Source organism: Carlito syrichta, unplaced genomic scaffold, assembly GCF_000164805.1.
Source record: "Carlito syrichta isolate Samal-C Ts95f unplaced genomic scaffold, Tarsius_syrichta-2.0.1 Scaffold148222, whole genome shotgun sequence".
NCBI lineage: Eukaryota > Metazoa > Chordata > Mammalia > Primates > Tarsiidae > Carlito > Carlito syrichta.
In genome coordinates, this window is record NW_007092318.1 from 461,836 (window position 1) to 477,744 (window position 15,909).

General features: G+C 38.1%; 1 protein-coding gene across 2 annotated transcripts in view; it reads left to right on the plus strand.

Annotated features, from left to right (window-relative positions):
• The window catches only part of MBTPS2 (membrane bound transcription factor peptidase, site 2), a 44,653-nt gene that overhangs the window by 363 nt on the left and 28,381 nt on the right, over positions 1-15,909 (plus strand). For both annotated transcript variants that reach the window (XM_008050516.2, XM_008050517.2), the window contains exons 2-5: positions 2,868-3,016; positions 4,357-4,558; positions 11,658-11,761; positions 13,761-13,888. In XM_008050516.2, the coding sequence (XP_008048707.1) occupies positions 2,868-3,016; positions 4,357-4,558; positions 11,658-11,761; positions 13,761-13,888 (583 nt within the window). The remainder of the gene's footprint in view (positions 1-2,867; positions 3,017-4,356; positions 4,559-11,657; positions 11,762-13,760; positions 13,889-15,909) is intronic.

The window sequence follows — 15,909 nt, forward strand, 5'->3', positions numbered from 1 at the left end:
CTAGGCCTTCTTTTCTCTTCCCCTTGCCTAGCGCCTCCCGGGCTGAAAGCTGCGTGGCCGGTGTCCACGTGTGGCCTTCCGCGTGGTGCATCGGCCCGTGGCGTACATAAAGCACTGCTGGCTGCGGGAGGGGTGTGGTGACCTGCGCGGCTGCCACCGTCGCAGTGCGGGGCGGTGCAGGCCCTTCAGCCCTTGGTCCTGCCGGGGAGGCGTCAGTGGTGGTCTCGGGAGGGCCAGGCCCCTGCCGGGCCCCACTGCGTCAGTGCACCTGGGAGAAAAATAAAGCGCCCGGTTAGAAAAGACATTGTGTTCCCTCATTGTGTTTAAGGTCACGACCCTCTGGAGACTCTGATATTGGAATGAATCTAAAGTTGTGATTTGGATCAGTGGTCTCAAGTTTTAAAGTGCATATGATCATCTGGTGTTCCGGATAAATGCAGATTCTGATTCAGCAGGTTTGGGGCAAAGCCTAAAATTGCATTCCTGTGCTTTCCCCAAGTGCTACTGATATTACTGGTTCATAGACCGTGCTTCAGAGTAGCACATTCAAGTAGCAAGGGTTTAGATAACCAGTTTCTGACTACACAAATTCTGATTTGCACCTTGTACCCCTTCTTCACACAACACGCACCCTAGGTGCATGGTCCATTTTTCAGTTATTTGAGAAGGGTAGCAAAAAATTAGGAACAGTTGTCTGATCACATGCTTCAAGCACCCTTTTGGAAGTGAATATTGGGGGAGTGGGAGTAATCATATGTGTGGAATAAGATCATACAAATTCTCAAATGGTGGATATAAATTCCAGTTATGAATAGCAAAATCTTCATGTTGTGAATAACGTTTTAAATAGAAAACTATAGTATGGTGTCTTTTAGATTTAACAATAAAATGAAATGAGACTTCTGTTTCTTTGTATTTAAATTTTGTATTCTTTGCATTTTAAACTTGTAAAGTGCAGGAGGTTATACAGTGTACTCCTTAGATCAAGATTGGGCTCTGCCACTTCCTAGCCATTGTGACCTTTGGTAAATTAATATCTGTGCCTCGGTTTCTCATCTTTAAATAGGGGTAATAGGGATGATAACAAAAGGATCTCCTGAGATTATAGAGAAGATTACATTCATGTTCCCACATAAAGTCTTGCTACTCATCCCGAGGTTCAAGAACCAGCAGCACTGGCATCATCTGGGAGCTTGTTTGAAATGCAGAATCTCAGGCCTCACCTCTGACCTACATAATCAGACCTACATAATCAGAAGCTGCATCGTAACAAGATCCCAGGTGATTCCACTGCACCTGTTTGTATTTGAGAAGTGCTGATGTAAAGTCCTTGGCATGATGCTTAAACATGTCATAAGCAGTACAGGCCCCAGTGATTTTGTTTGAAAAGGCCACATGAACTGGGCATGGTAGTTCATGCCAGTAGTCCCAGCTACTCAGGAGGCTAAGTTAGGAGGATTGTTTGAGCCCAGGTGTTTGAGGCCAGCCTGAGCAACATAGCAAGACCATCTCAAAAAAAGCCAAAAAAAACCACGTGATTTCTTCATGGTGCATATGTGAAAAAAAAATCCAAAATAAAAAGAACTTTTCAAACCTTTACGGTCTCTACTCACAAGTGTGTGAGGTGATCAAGATGTCATGCTAATTTCAGCGACAGCCCCTACTCCCTAAGAGAGCACTATCCCTTGAGCAAAAGCCGTAACACTCATTCAGAATAGCGTCCTGGGTAATGGAGAGACCTCAACTTTCTGGAGTCTGTACCTTTAGCTTCTCTGCTTCCAGCTTGGTCTGCTGTTCCACCAATGGTTTTTTCCCTAGAATTTCCACAGTAGGCATCTGCTGGGTGTGTCATTTCATTTTCTTTTGTCTTGGAAAACAAGCAGATACAAAAAACAAACAAACCTGAAGACTGAGCAGAGAACATTACAGATCCAAAGCAAACAGATACCTATATTCAGACTTAGGTCATGTTTTATGACTATGATAGGGCTGAAATTTCCTTCTAGGACAGATAAGTTTCTCACATGAGTGGGCATCAGTATGACAGTGCTTACTATGCTTACTGTAACTGTCAGGTATATAACACAGCTTTATGTTATCCAAAATCCTACATCAGTCAGGGACTTCAGACTTCCCTAAAAATACAATTCTTGTTGAAGCTTTGTATAAGCAGCTATCCCAACAACCCCAAAGATTTAAGAATTGTTACTGAGACCAAGATGGCTTTAAAAGTTTTGTACTTTACATGATCAAAGACAGCCTAACCTCTTAGGGTTGTTGCTCAGAAGATTGAAAGCATTGATTCTAACAAACCTGCCTCTTCTCTTGGATTGGCTGGGAGTCTTTTAAAATTGTAACACAAGGCTTCTAGACCTCTGCTATCCTGTATGGTAGCTGTTAGCTACATATGGCTATGGAGACTTTGGAATAGCTAGTCCAAAATGAGATGACTGTAAGTATAAGAGTTTTGTTGGGTAAAATTGCTCTAGGCAGGAGTCAGAAAATTTTTTGTAAAGGGCTAGGTAGTATTTTAGGCTTTGTGGACCACACAGGGTCCCTGTCACATTTTTCTCCCTTTTTAAATAGTCTCTTTAAAATGTAAAAACTGTTCTTAGCTCACAAGCTGTATGAAAACCATCTGTAGGACAGGTTTGACCTGAGAGCCATAGATTGCTAGACTTTAATCTCAGTGGAGCAGCTAGTCTGAGACTTTTAATATTCTGAAGAAAAAACATAAAGCTTTAAGATTATAAACATTTGGGCAGTCAGCATCTTGATTTCCTCCAGGAAATACTTACTTTTTTTTCTTATACATTATAAATTGTTCTTCAAAGTTGAGTGATGTAGAACTTTTCTTTCTCTCTTAGTCATCTGTCTATTTTAAGCATTCTTATGAAGACTGGCTAGAAAACAACGGATTGAGCATCTCCCCGTTCCACATAAGATGGCAAACTGCTGTTTTCAATCGTGCCTTTTACAGTTGGGGACGGCGGAAAGCAAGGATGCTGTATCAGTGGTATTCTTTTTTGTTTTAAGTTAATCATTGTCATGAGAAATAGCTTAATAAATTAACTACTTTCATCATTTTTCAGTCTACTGAGTCTTAAAATACTGACAGTATTAAAACCTACTGATTTTATATAAACTTATGGAATTGTATGATTTGGGTTTGCATGCATTAAAAGTCAAGATATTTATGGTATTTTCTGGTTAAGGGGTTTACGATGATCTCTGGGACACCCAAGATACTAACATATTCTGTAAGAGAATGAGAGGGTAGAGCGGGGCAGCCTGGTCTGAATTCCATTTTTGTTAAAAATTTAATTCAAAATGGGTCAGAACTAAAAGTAAACAACCAGATCATCAAAGAGCAGAAAATGCAACAGCAAATCAAAGCATACAAAGTAGAAAGAAGGAAATAACAAAGATAAGCATAGAAATTAGTAAGATAGAAAACATACAGTAGAGAAAATCAGCAAAGCCAAGAGTTGGTTCTTTGAAAAGATTGATAAACTACTACCATGACTGATAAAGAAAACAAGAAGCAAGTAATTCAAACTCAGAATTGAAAAGGGGACAATACAACAGATTCTATAGACATTGAAAGCATAATAATGTGGAGCCAGGCATGGTGGCTCATGCCTTTAATCCCAGCACTTTGGGAGACTGACACGAGAGGACTGCCGGAACCCATGGGTTCAGGACCAGCCTGGGCAACATGGCTAGACCTCGTCTCTACAATAAAAAAAAAGCATAATAATATGACTTTTATGAGAAATTCTGTGCCTATAAATTTGACAATTTAAATTAATTGGACAAGTTCTTTGAAAAACACAACTTGTCAAAGTTAGAAAACATAGCAGATTATCCAGATTATCCCCACTATACAAAAGTAGCTTCTGATAATTAAAACAGTAGAAGCTACCATTAAATTTTACCATGTTAATATTTAAGCTCCTTTATCACAAAGCTAAAATATGATGCAGACAATAGAATAGGTAGATGAAAACGGATGGATATCTATAATGTTAAAAGAGCATTCATAGCTATATTAGAATAAGGCCAAAACAATGTTATATAAATGAGCAAATTCATGAAAGCAAACAAACTTTATCATTGGGAATGATACTTAGCCTCTTTAGTTATCAAAGAATTGAAAATTATTAGAACTGCTTAAAGAAACCAGTGTCTATGCTTCGGTCAAATAATTGAAATTCAGCTAGAAAAAAGAGGCAGAGTTATTGAAATCTTTTACCCATTACTTTCAAACTATTAAATGTGGCTGGTCAGTGAATTTGCTACTCCATAAATTGTGAGAAATTGTTCATTTATGTGATTCTTTTTTCATCTCGACAGGTTCAATTTTGGAATGGTGTTTGGTGTAATAGCCATGTTTAGCTCATTTTTCCTCCTTGGAAAAACGTTGATGCAGACTTTGGCACAAATGATGGCTGACTCTCCCTCTTCTTATTCTTCCTCCTCTTCCTCCTCATCTTCCTCTTCCTCCTCTTCCTCATCCTCTTCCTCTCTTCACAATGAACAGGTGTTACAAGTTGTGGTAAGTGCTTTCTTTTCATTTTAAATAACTGTTGGAATAGAGAAACAAGATACTTCTTCTGATCTAGTATAACTTCTATATCCATAATATAAATATGAAAGCAAATTAAAAGTCTCAAAATTTTTCAAATTATCTGCTTAAGCAAAAAACATTAGCAGGGCATTATTGTAATATTTGGTGGTAGTAGTAGTAGTAGTAGTAGTAGTAGTAGTAGTGGTAGTAGTAGTAAAAGAGACCAAATGAACACTATCAAGACTTCAGCAATTACACAGATATTCAATCTAATTTGTGTTGTTTTCTTAAGATGTTAAATTATTTTCATGTTCAAGGAGTAAGCATGCTGATTGAAGATATCTCTAATGTAGAAATAAATTGTATTTTGATACTATGCAAAGTGTTTCCCTTTCCTCTTCCTGGTTTTCAGATTCTAACCAATAATATCTTTTTAATTAAAGATAAAAGACCTTTCTGAATGGTCACTTGGATTTCTTAATGTGAAAATAATATGCTGAGTGGTATTCTTTGTCTATAACCTATCTATAATTCTCACTTTAGAGCTCGTGTGTAGACCTACACCTTATGATTTCATGTCTCCAGAGTTTTAAGAGGCTTTACATTGGCTCACTTTTATTTTACATTTTTACGTTATTTCCCATTTCCATGAGTCATGGATATTATGTTTTTAATCAAGTTCTTATTAATGGAATAAACTTTTTTAAGGGTAACAGCTTTTTTTTTTTTTTTCATCTTTTTGTGACCTCTACGAGGCTGGGTCACTGGGGGGATTTAGAAGTCATTAGAAGAGAACAATAAAGAATCTTTCCTATGGTCATAACACTTTCTTAGAGGTTAAAAAGTTTCACCAGGTGAGTCCTTAGAAGAGATTATTTATTTCTTTTTTTTTTTTTTTGAGCCGGAGTCTCACTCTGTCGCCCAGACTGGAGTGCAGTGGCCATGCCCGGCCACCGCAGCCTCGAGCCGCTGGGCTCCGGCGATCCTTCCGCCTCAGCCTTCCAAGTAGCTGGAACTACAGGTGCGCACTACCACACCCACCTAAGTTTTTGATTTATTGTAGAGATGAGGTCTCGCCAAGTTGCCCAGGCAGGTCTCGAACCCGCAGGCTCAGGCAATTCACTCACCTCAGCCTTCCAAGGCGCAGGATTATAGGCTGAGCCACCGAGCCCGGCTGAGAGATTATTTATTTCTTCAGCAAACATTTACTGAGTGCTTTCTGCCTACTAGCCATGTGCTTGGTCCTGCTTTTTTGGAGAACAAAATCCAATCCTAGCACTAGGAGCTTTTAATTTAGAAGGAACACGTCTATGATTGTGCTACAACTGGACATTGTACCAGCTGCTGTGGGAACAGAGGGAAAGAGTACAATGTGTGCTTGACATTGAGAAGGCAATAAGGGGAAAGTTTCAAGAGAAGGATGAGGAGAGTCCACATAGCCTGGAAAGGAAGATGGAAATTGAGCATCTCAGTAATAGAAGGAACAATGCAATATGGAAAAGCAGAGGGAATAACCACAATAATAATAAAATCTAGTTAATATGCAGCACTTCCTATGTGAGGATTTTGTGCCCATTTTATTTTACTCTTGCAGAAATCCAAAGGTAAGTATTAGTGTTATCCCTGATTTACAGATGAGAATCAAGGCACAGAGACATTAAATCACTTACCTGTAGTCACAGCTAGTGACTAGTAGATCCATTATCATTCACCTTAGAGCCTATGTATATTATGCTCTACTCCTCTTAAAAAAGACAAATAATTATCCAAGGAACCATAAGTAATTTTCACCTGTGTCTACAAGACAAGAGAACAGGATAGTGAAGGAAATAAGATGGAAGATATAGGTGGGGTCTAGATTATGAATGGCCAGTCTAACAAGTTTTGATTTTACCTCTAGATAGCAAGTCTGTGCCACCTGGATGAAAGTCAGTTAGACTGGAGATGTGGAGACCAATTATGAGGAGTAATTTATGTTAGAAGTGATAAAGATCCAAACTAAAATAGTGGCAAGGAGAATGAAGGGGATAGATTCAAGTGATCTTTTGAAGTGGAGTTCTCAGACCTTGATGATTAATTGAATGTGAGGCTAGAGGGCGAAGGAGAGTTTCAGGTTACACAACTGGTTATTGTTTGCCAAGAAGGAGGATAGGAGAGAAAGAAGCTGGTTGGAGGAAATACTATTACTGGCCTATCTGCCTGCTAGAATTAAAGTGGCAAAATGTTGTTTAGATAAGAAATTATTCCTTCTCTTTGCCTCTCAGTTTGTTCATAGTGTTCACAAAAATATCAACTCTATTAGGAAACTGTGCTTCAGAATTATTAAGAAGTTGGCTGTCCTCTGTAGTCTACCATGCATATTTATGTATAAAATTAAGAATGTTGTCTCCCAACTTTGATACGAGCTCTTGTAGGTTAGAGAATATACTTTGTGTTTGCTTTATAATTCCCTACAGCCTTGTTCAGTATTAATTCCCTAAACCCTGGCACTCTGTATTGTTTAGAGTATTCTGTATTCAGTTTTCTGGTACATCTAATACCCTGTGTGAATCATGGCAGAGACAGATGGGCATTCGTGTGCTATTGCCAGCAAATAAGACCTACCATCTGTTGGTTTAGTCTTACGCTCAAATTCTTACCTTATCTCACTCATTATTACATCCAGAAAATAATAAATAGAAGGAACAAATATCCTATTGAATCAAGCTTACTGATTTATTTGAAATAAAGGTAAGGTAACCAAGATGTTTTGTAATTTAGATAGTATGTATGACAATCTTAAGTACATAAATTTAGACGAGTCAGAGAAAACTACTGAACAGATGCCTGACAACTTAGGAATGGAATAGATATATAGAAAAAGTGACAATGATGTTCTTAAAAAATTGCTCATTAGGTTCTGAGTAAAGAGAATTTCCGATAATAAGCATCGTAAGCATTCATAAGCATGTCCTTATCCTGTGACCCTTTACTTCCACATCTGGGACTCCAGCCTAAGGAAACACTTCCAAATATAGAAGAAACAGTATTCATCAAGTCCTTTAACCTAACCATTACTTATTACTATGAGGAATTAGAAGCAATCAAAATATCTAATTGAAGAGTGATCAAATTATTAGATTGTTATTCATATATTAAAATGATGATTATAAAATCTAGTTTCAGGCCAAGTGTGGTAGCTCATGCCTATAATCCCAGCATGTTGGGAGGCCAAGGTGAGAGAATTGCCTGAGCACGCGGGTTCAAGATCAGCCTTGGCAACTTGGTGAGACCTCATCTCTATAATAAATAAAAAAATTAGACGGGCATCATGGCACATTCCTGTAGTTCCAGCTACTTGGAAGACAGAGGCGGAAGGATCGCTTGAGCCCAGCAGGTTGAGCCTGTGGTGGCTGGGAGTGTGCCACTGTCCTCCAGCCTGGGTGACAGAGTAAGACTCCAACTCAAAGAAAAAAAAAGGAAAAAAAAAACTAGTTTCATAGCTAGGAAAAGGAAACTTGGAATTAATGGAATTTAGAAAATAATCTAAGCGTTTGAATCTTCAGTTATTAAAAGAGACTAAAGTGAGATTCCTCTGTTGTACACAAAAATATAGCTGAATTAAAATCAAAACTTAAAATCATAAAAGACTTTGAAAGAAAAAAAAAAAACCCAAGTTGTTTGTTTTTGAGTTGGAGTTTCACTCTGTTACCCAAGCTGGAGTGTAGTGGAGTGCTCGTTGCTCACCACAGTCTTGACCTGCTGGGCTCAGGCAATCCTTCCGCCTCAGCCTTCCAAGTAGCTGGAACTACAAGCACATGCCACCACGCCTGGTTAATTTTTTGGTTTATTGTAGAGACAGGATCTCACCAAGTTGCCCAGACTGGTCTCGAATCCCTGGGCTCAGGTAATCCTCTGGCCTTCTCCTCCCAAAGTGCTGGGATTACAGGCGTGAGCCACTGTGCCTGGCCCAGGTTATGAACACAAAATGAGGAAGACAGAAATCTAAAACTAGTGGTAGAAAACACGAATACTTTTTATATAATAGTAGCGTCTTTTTAAAAAGACTTTATTTTTTTTAGAACAGTTTTAAGTTCACAGCAAAATTAACAGGAAGGAACAGGGATATCCCATATACAGTTGATAAACCTACATAAACATGTCATTACCACCCATAGTTTATATTGGGGTTCTGTTCTGGTGGTATGTGAATACTAATAGATTTGACTACCTAAATTTTGTTATATATCAAAAATTAAAAGCAAAATTAAATTAAAAGGCAGGCATAAAGGGGAATACATTTGTGCCATGTATTACAAAGGACCAATACTGATATATGAAGTGATCTTCAGTAAGAAAAAGGTGAGCACTTTAGGAGAAAAAAGTCAGGTCATGAGTAAGCAACTCACAGAAGACCAAAAAATGGTCAAAAGTAGGGGGAGAGTTCAGTTTTAATAGCGATCAGAGAAATGTAAATCAAATTGTAGATTTGAATTAAATGCGTTTGCCCAAGGTTATGAAAGGTTCTGCTTTTAGAGAGCAGTTTGATAATATGTATCAAAATCCTTTAAATTTTGTGTAATAGCATGTTGTCCCCTCTTTGAGGAATAATGTCAGACATTGGACAAAGATGGGCTTGTTTAGTCCTTAAAATTACCCTTTTATGCAAATATCATTATTTCCTTTTAATGCTGAGGAAATTGAAGTGTTGGAGGAATAATGCCAACCTCCCCAAGGTCATTTAGCTAATTGGAGACAGGACCTCAAACCTAAGTAATATATCTCCAGTGCCTGAGCCCGTAACAACTATGCTTATCTAAAAATTTATTACACCAAAATATTTGGGTATATGTATTCAAATATCTTTATCACATTATTCATAAGAGCATAAATTTTTAAAACAAACACCCAGCAATCCATTCCTTAGAATACTATGTAACTATTAAAAATCATATTGACAGAGTGAGACTCCAACTCAAAAAAAAGTCATACTGAGCATGGCATGGTGACTCACGCCCATAATCCCAACACTTTGAGAGGCAGAGGTGAGGGGATTGCCTGAGCCCAGGGGTTTAAGACCAGCCTGGGCAACTTAGCAAGACGTCATCTCTACAATAAAGTTTTAAAAAGCCAGTCATGGTGGTGTGTGCCTATAGTATGGCTACTTGGAAGGCTGAGGCAGAAAGATTGCCTGACCCCAGTAGGTTGAGGATGTGGTAGCTATAAGTGTGCCACTGCACTCTAGCCTGGGTGATTTTGACTTAAAAGTAAAACAAACATATCGAACCAGAAAATACTCATGGGAAGATGTCTGTGATATGGTTAAGTGATAGGACAGGTTTCTTTTTTTTTTTTTTTTTGAGTTGGAGTCTCACTCTGTCGCCCAGACTGGAGTGCAGTGGCCGCTCTCGGCCACCACAGCCTCGCCTGCTGGGCTCTGGCGATCCTTCCGCCTCAGCCTTCCAAGTAGCCGGAATTACAGGCATGCACTACCACGCCCGACTGATTTTTTGATTGATTGTAGAGATGAGGTCTCGCTGCCCAGGCGGGTCTCGAACCCGCGGGCTCAGGCAATCCACTCACCTCAGCCTCCCAAAGGCGTGGGATTACAGGCTGAGTCACCGAGCTAAAGTAAAACTTTTAAAAATATGTGTGCATGAAAAGACTGGAAGGGCATATATCAAAACATTGAGAATTTTTTTTGTTGTTTTATGCTAGGGAAACAGAATTATAGGCTTCAATTTTCCTTTGAGTTTTCTAATTTTTCTACTTTAAACATTTTACAATGAATATAAAATAATAATTATAAAAGAAAAAGGGATTTCTTCCAGAAGTATACTCTTTGGGTCCCAACTGCTGGACTGTGAGGAATAGATGCTCAGTATGTAATTGTATTCATGAGCCTGATGTGCCCCACTTAGCCTAATTTATAGAGTCTCCCTTTAACAGATAACATAAACTTGGGAGCAATTATTTATCTTATGAGAACATATCTTTGCTATCTAAAAAAATTTACTGAAGCTGGGCTTGGTGGCTCAGCCTGTAATCCCGCGCCTTTGGGAGGCTGAGGTGAGTGGATTGCCTGAGCCCACGGGTTCGAGACCCGCCTGGGCAGCGAGACCTCATCTCTACAATAAATCAAAAAATCAGCCGGGTGTGGTAGCGCATACCTGTAATTCTGACTACTTGGAAGGCTGAGGCGGAAGGATCGCCGGAGCCCGGCAGGTTGAGGCTGTGGTGGACGGGAGCGGCCACTGCACTCCAGTCTGGGCGACAGAGTGAGACTCCAACTCAAAAAAAAAAAAAAAATTTTACTGAGCAGCTCTTACCATAGCAAACTTCCCTTGTGTATGCAATGATATATACATGCACATTTTAGGATCACATAATTGCAAGACAACTTATGCTTCATGAGTTTATAACATGTGTGTTCCAAATGCCTTAATTTCTGCATCAGATTTCAATTTTAATATATATGTATCTCTTTGACACTATTTTTCTAGCCACTGTAATGGACAAAGTGACAAAATAGAAGGAGTGAGGGATATGATGCTCCACACTGAGCAGGCACTTTTATTACACTAGCTTTCATCACTGACTCTCCTACAGCTTGAGAATATGGAGGAGGGTCCCATATTAATCAACATAAGTACCTGGAAACTTATAGTAACAATTCAGAGAAGGACTAGGAATTTTAACAAGAATTCCCAAATTGGACAGTCAGCCCTTGAGGGTATATCAGCTGCTGTCTCCTTCACTATGACCCCGCGTTCCCTGGCACTCTCTTGGGCTCCCTCTTCCTTTCCCACGGTGAAGAGTTCAGGAAGCTAAAGTTTCAACTATTTAACCTGGTGTTTCTTATTCTCTTTGGATTGAAGTTTTGATTGTTTCAGAGAAACTACGTAGTTCGAAAAACTGGTGTTTTTGCTTTTAATTATGATAGAAATAGAAAAGTGGACCATTGATAGTCATATTACTTTTAGTTTATAGAACATTCAGCTTGGAGGTTTAAGCTTTAATACAGAATGAACATCATGTATCTTGGTGCCCAAGTGGGGGTCCCCTGCACCCTCACTGATAATTACTGCCATATTGTGTCTATGAACAGGTTCCTGGTATAAATTTACCCGTCAATCAACTGACCTATTTCTTCGCTGCAGTTCTCATTAGTGGTGTTGTACATGAAATTGGCCATGGGATAGCAGCTATTAGGTAATGATATTTACCTTTTTCTTTCTACTACATGTAAAAAAGCTTTTATTTAGGAGTTTATTACTAAAATCTGCTATATTTGATACTTCACTATTTTTCTGTCTGTTGATATTGCCCAGTACATGTCTATCACTTGTACTTTGAGGTAGCTTCTCTTTTATAAGGAAGATTAATATATTGATGAATATGCCCAATTAGCCATGTGCATATCTGTAATTTGAGTCTATCCTTAGCTTTGGTTATATTATGGTACTTCAAAGTTCTTTTTAATCCAATCCTGAAAGTTAATATTTCTATTCATTATTGGGTCGGAATGATAACCACTGCACTCAGAACTCAGTTACTTTAGAACTTTCTTTGGTTTATCAGCAGAAATAATTCCTTACTTCTGCTTATGTCCTCTGCTGGCTAGAAAAATAAAACTGAAAACACTGGATTTAACAAGTATCATAGCCTGTCTAGAAATCCAAGTGGCAGATAGATAAGAAGAGAGTAAGACCTGGGATTTGCTTTGAGTATCATGCCCAGTTATTGGTCTCTACTACCCAAATATATAATTAAACCTGTGCATTTAAAAGCCTACTCAACTAATAAAATTGTGTTAGGGACAGTGTACATCACAACTCCCCATTACCCATGCTAATAATTACTATCATGATCCCCAAGCATGCTGTCCGGAATGTGTTTTACCCTTTGGGTGTGTGGACCAGTGAAAAGGTTGTGAACCGCTATTTTAGAGAAGATGTGATCACTTTGTATTTCTTTTCAGTTGCTTATGAGCAAGAGTATATTGACTGGCAATAAATTCTCATCTTGACAGAGCATATACTGTTACACAGGTGTGCACAACAGTGCTTTAAAGGGGCAGCTACCTTTTTAAAAAAAGTATCTTTAACCTTTCCTTCCTTGTTTTTAGCTGTTCAGGCTTTAGGGTTTTACATATAGACATATCGTTATTAACATGTTAATAATATAAAGTATGTTTCTAAAATAACAGGTATTTTTTTAATCCCAAATGCCAAGAAAATAATAAAACAGTTGTCATATATGTATATTTACTATTAAGAGACAGCACAGTATATTTAGGTGATGCTTTTTTTAGAGTAGCTGTTTGGTCTTATGAGGCTTATATTAAGTTTAATATTCAGCCAGGCTTGGTGGCTCAGCCTGTAATCCCAGCACTTTGGGAGGCCAAGGTGAGTGGATTGCCTGAGCCCACGGGTTCGAGACCCGCCTGGGCAACTTGGTGAGACCTCATCTCTACAATAAAATCAAAAATTAGCCGGGCGTGGTAGCGTGCGCCTGTAGTTCCAGCTACTTGGAAGGCTGAGGCAGAAGGATCACCGGAGCCCAGCAGGTCGAGACTGCCATGGCTGGGAGTGGCCACTGCACTCCAGTCTGGGCGACAGAGTGAGACTCCAACTCAAAAAAAAAAAAAAAGTTTAATATTCATTTTTGGAAAATGAAGCAATTAAAAGTAATTCTCTTAAAGACAATCTGAGCATTATGCATTTTAAATGTACTTACTCAATATTAGCTTGATAGGAATATACTTAGATAAATGTCCTACCATTATTTATAATTGCTAAGAAAACAAATATTTCGATAATTTACTTGAAATATTGTTCTGTATCTTCTTTTGAAAATAATTCAAAGTAAATCATAAACATGTATTTAATTTAATTTCTCATAAAATTATTTACCATTTCTGTATATTGTGACTGGTGTCCATTATTGCTCAACATACTGGTTTCTAAAGATTTTGAAGCTATAAGTCTATTTCAGAATGCCCTATTTTACAAAATTCAGTTTCCCAAATAGCCAAATTTGTATACTATTACAAGATTATGATTTTATATATAGTATTGGTATAATTGTTTGACTTTTTGTTTCGTAAGCAAGAATTTGAATTACAGTAGGAAGTTTTAAGATTATATACATTATTAATTTGAGAAATGCAATAGCATTAGTAATTCTTTTTTCTTATGTGATTTCTTAGGGAACAAGTTCGATTTAATGGCTTTGGGATTTTTCTCTTCATTATATATCCTGGAGCATTTGTTGACCTGTTTACCACTCATTTGCAACTTATATCACCAGTTCAACAGCTAAGGATATTTTGTGCAGGTAACAGGCTTATTTTTTTTTTAAATGTTCGTCTGTGATTTTGGTTTTGGTTTTCTACGGTTAATGGTTTTATGAAAAATATACCACACATGACAATATCTTATCTTTTGGTTATTCAGTTAAGACTCCATCAAAAGTAGTACAGTAAAATAAGTTGCATTTCAGTTTCTTCTTTAAAACCAACTAAAAACAACATAAATTATGTACAATTTTTTTAAAAGGAGAAGAAAACCTCATTTTTACTGATGCTAAGAAATAGCCACAACCTGAAATCACAAACTATGAAGAATATCAACTCAGCCAAAATATAATGAAATTTGCATCAAATCAAGGAAGACACGAATAATTAACTAAGATAAATCAAGAGAATTCAAGACTGGAAAGAGATGGTGTGCGAGGATGCGTTGTCAGAGTTTGTTCAGAGAAACAGGATCACTTGGAGATATATAGCTATGTAGGGAAGAAATTTAGGGAAACAGTTCCATCTGAGTGAAATGTACATAAAACAAATGTACCATAACCCTTTTTCACTTCAAATGGAATAACTAAGGCTAGGCAAGTGTAGAATTAGGATTCTTGAACAGACTGTGATATAATAGAACTAACAGAATAATTGCAGGTGGGAAAAGTAAAAACAGGAAGTCTAAGTACTAATTTCCTCAACTTTATAGTTAACAGAAAGAATCTGCCTGAAGTTGATAAATTAAGAAGTAGCCAGGCATGGTGCCTCATGCCTGTAATCCCAGCACTTTGGGAAGTCAAGGTGGGAGTACTGTTTCAGCTCAGGAGTTTGAGACCATCCTGGGTAACATAGTGAGACTTTGTCTCTATTAAAAAAAAAAAAATCAAGCCGGGCTTGGTGGCTCAGTCTGTAATCCCGCGCCTTTGGGAGGCTGAGGTGAGTGGATTGCCTGAGCCCACGAGTTCGAGACCCGCCTCGGCAACTTGGTGAGACCTCATCTCTACAATAAATAAAAAAAAATCAGCCGGGCGTGGTAGCACGGACCTGTAATTACAGCCACTCGGAAGGCTGAGGCGGAAGGATCGCCAGAGCCCAGCACGCGAGGCTGCGGTGGCCGGGAGCGGCCACTGCACTCTAGTCTGGGCGACAGAGTGAGACTCCCACAAAAAAAATAAAATAAAATAAAATAAAAAAATTAGGCATGGTGGCATGTGCCTGTAGTCCTAGCTACTTGGGAGGCTAAGGCAGAAGGATTTTCTGAGACTGAGAGGTTGAGGCTAAAGTGAGCCAACTCAAGAGAGAGAGAGAGAGACTTGAATAGTATAGCACATAAGATAATAAATGTAAACACTACAAGATCTAAAAACACACATAGACCTTTCAAGTTATCAGAATGAAGGCCTAAAACACAGACCAAAGGAAACAGACTGTATATCAAAAGATAAACTAAGGTAACAAACTTAAGGCCAAAACACATCTATTTTAGTCAATAAATATGAGATAAGCTCACCTATTAAAAGAAAAATGCCCCTAATTTAGATTAAAAACATATCCCAAGCTTGTGATGTATAAAATAAGTCCATCTAAGAAATTAGTAAAAAACATTGAAAGAAAAATGATGAGCAGAACATACCATGTAAATGTGAACAAAAAATAAGACCAAAAGCATTGTTAGACATAGGGGACACTTAATAAGGAATATAAGCCACAATAGAAATGTAACAGTGAATCTTACTGTATCAAGTGACAAACCTTCAAAACAAAACAAAAATGGAAAAAGTACAAGGAGAAATAGAAATGTAATTAAAATGTTCATCTCTTAATACATGGCAGATAAGTATGAAAAAAGTCAGGCTATGGACGCTCTAATTAGTAAGGTAAAAATATATGTCTAACTCTATACCATGGACACAGAAGACAATTTCTTTTAAGGACCCACGGAACTGGTAAAAATTGACCATGTATTAGTCAAAGAAAGTCTCAATAAATTCCCAAGGTAAGAGTAGGACCCAAGCCGGGCTCGGTGGCTCAGCCTGTAATCCCGCGCCTTTGGGAGGCT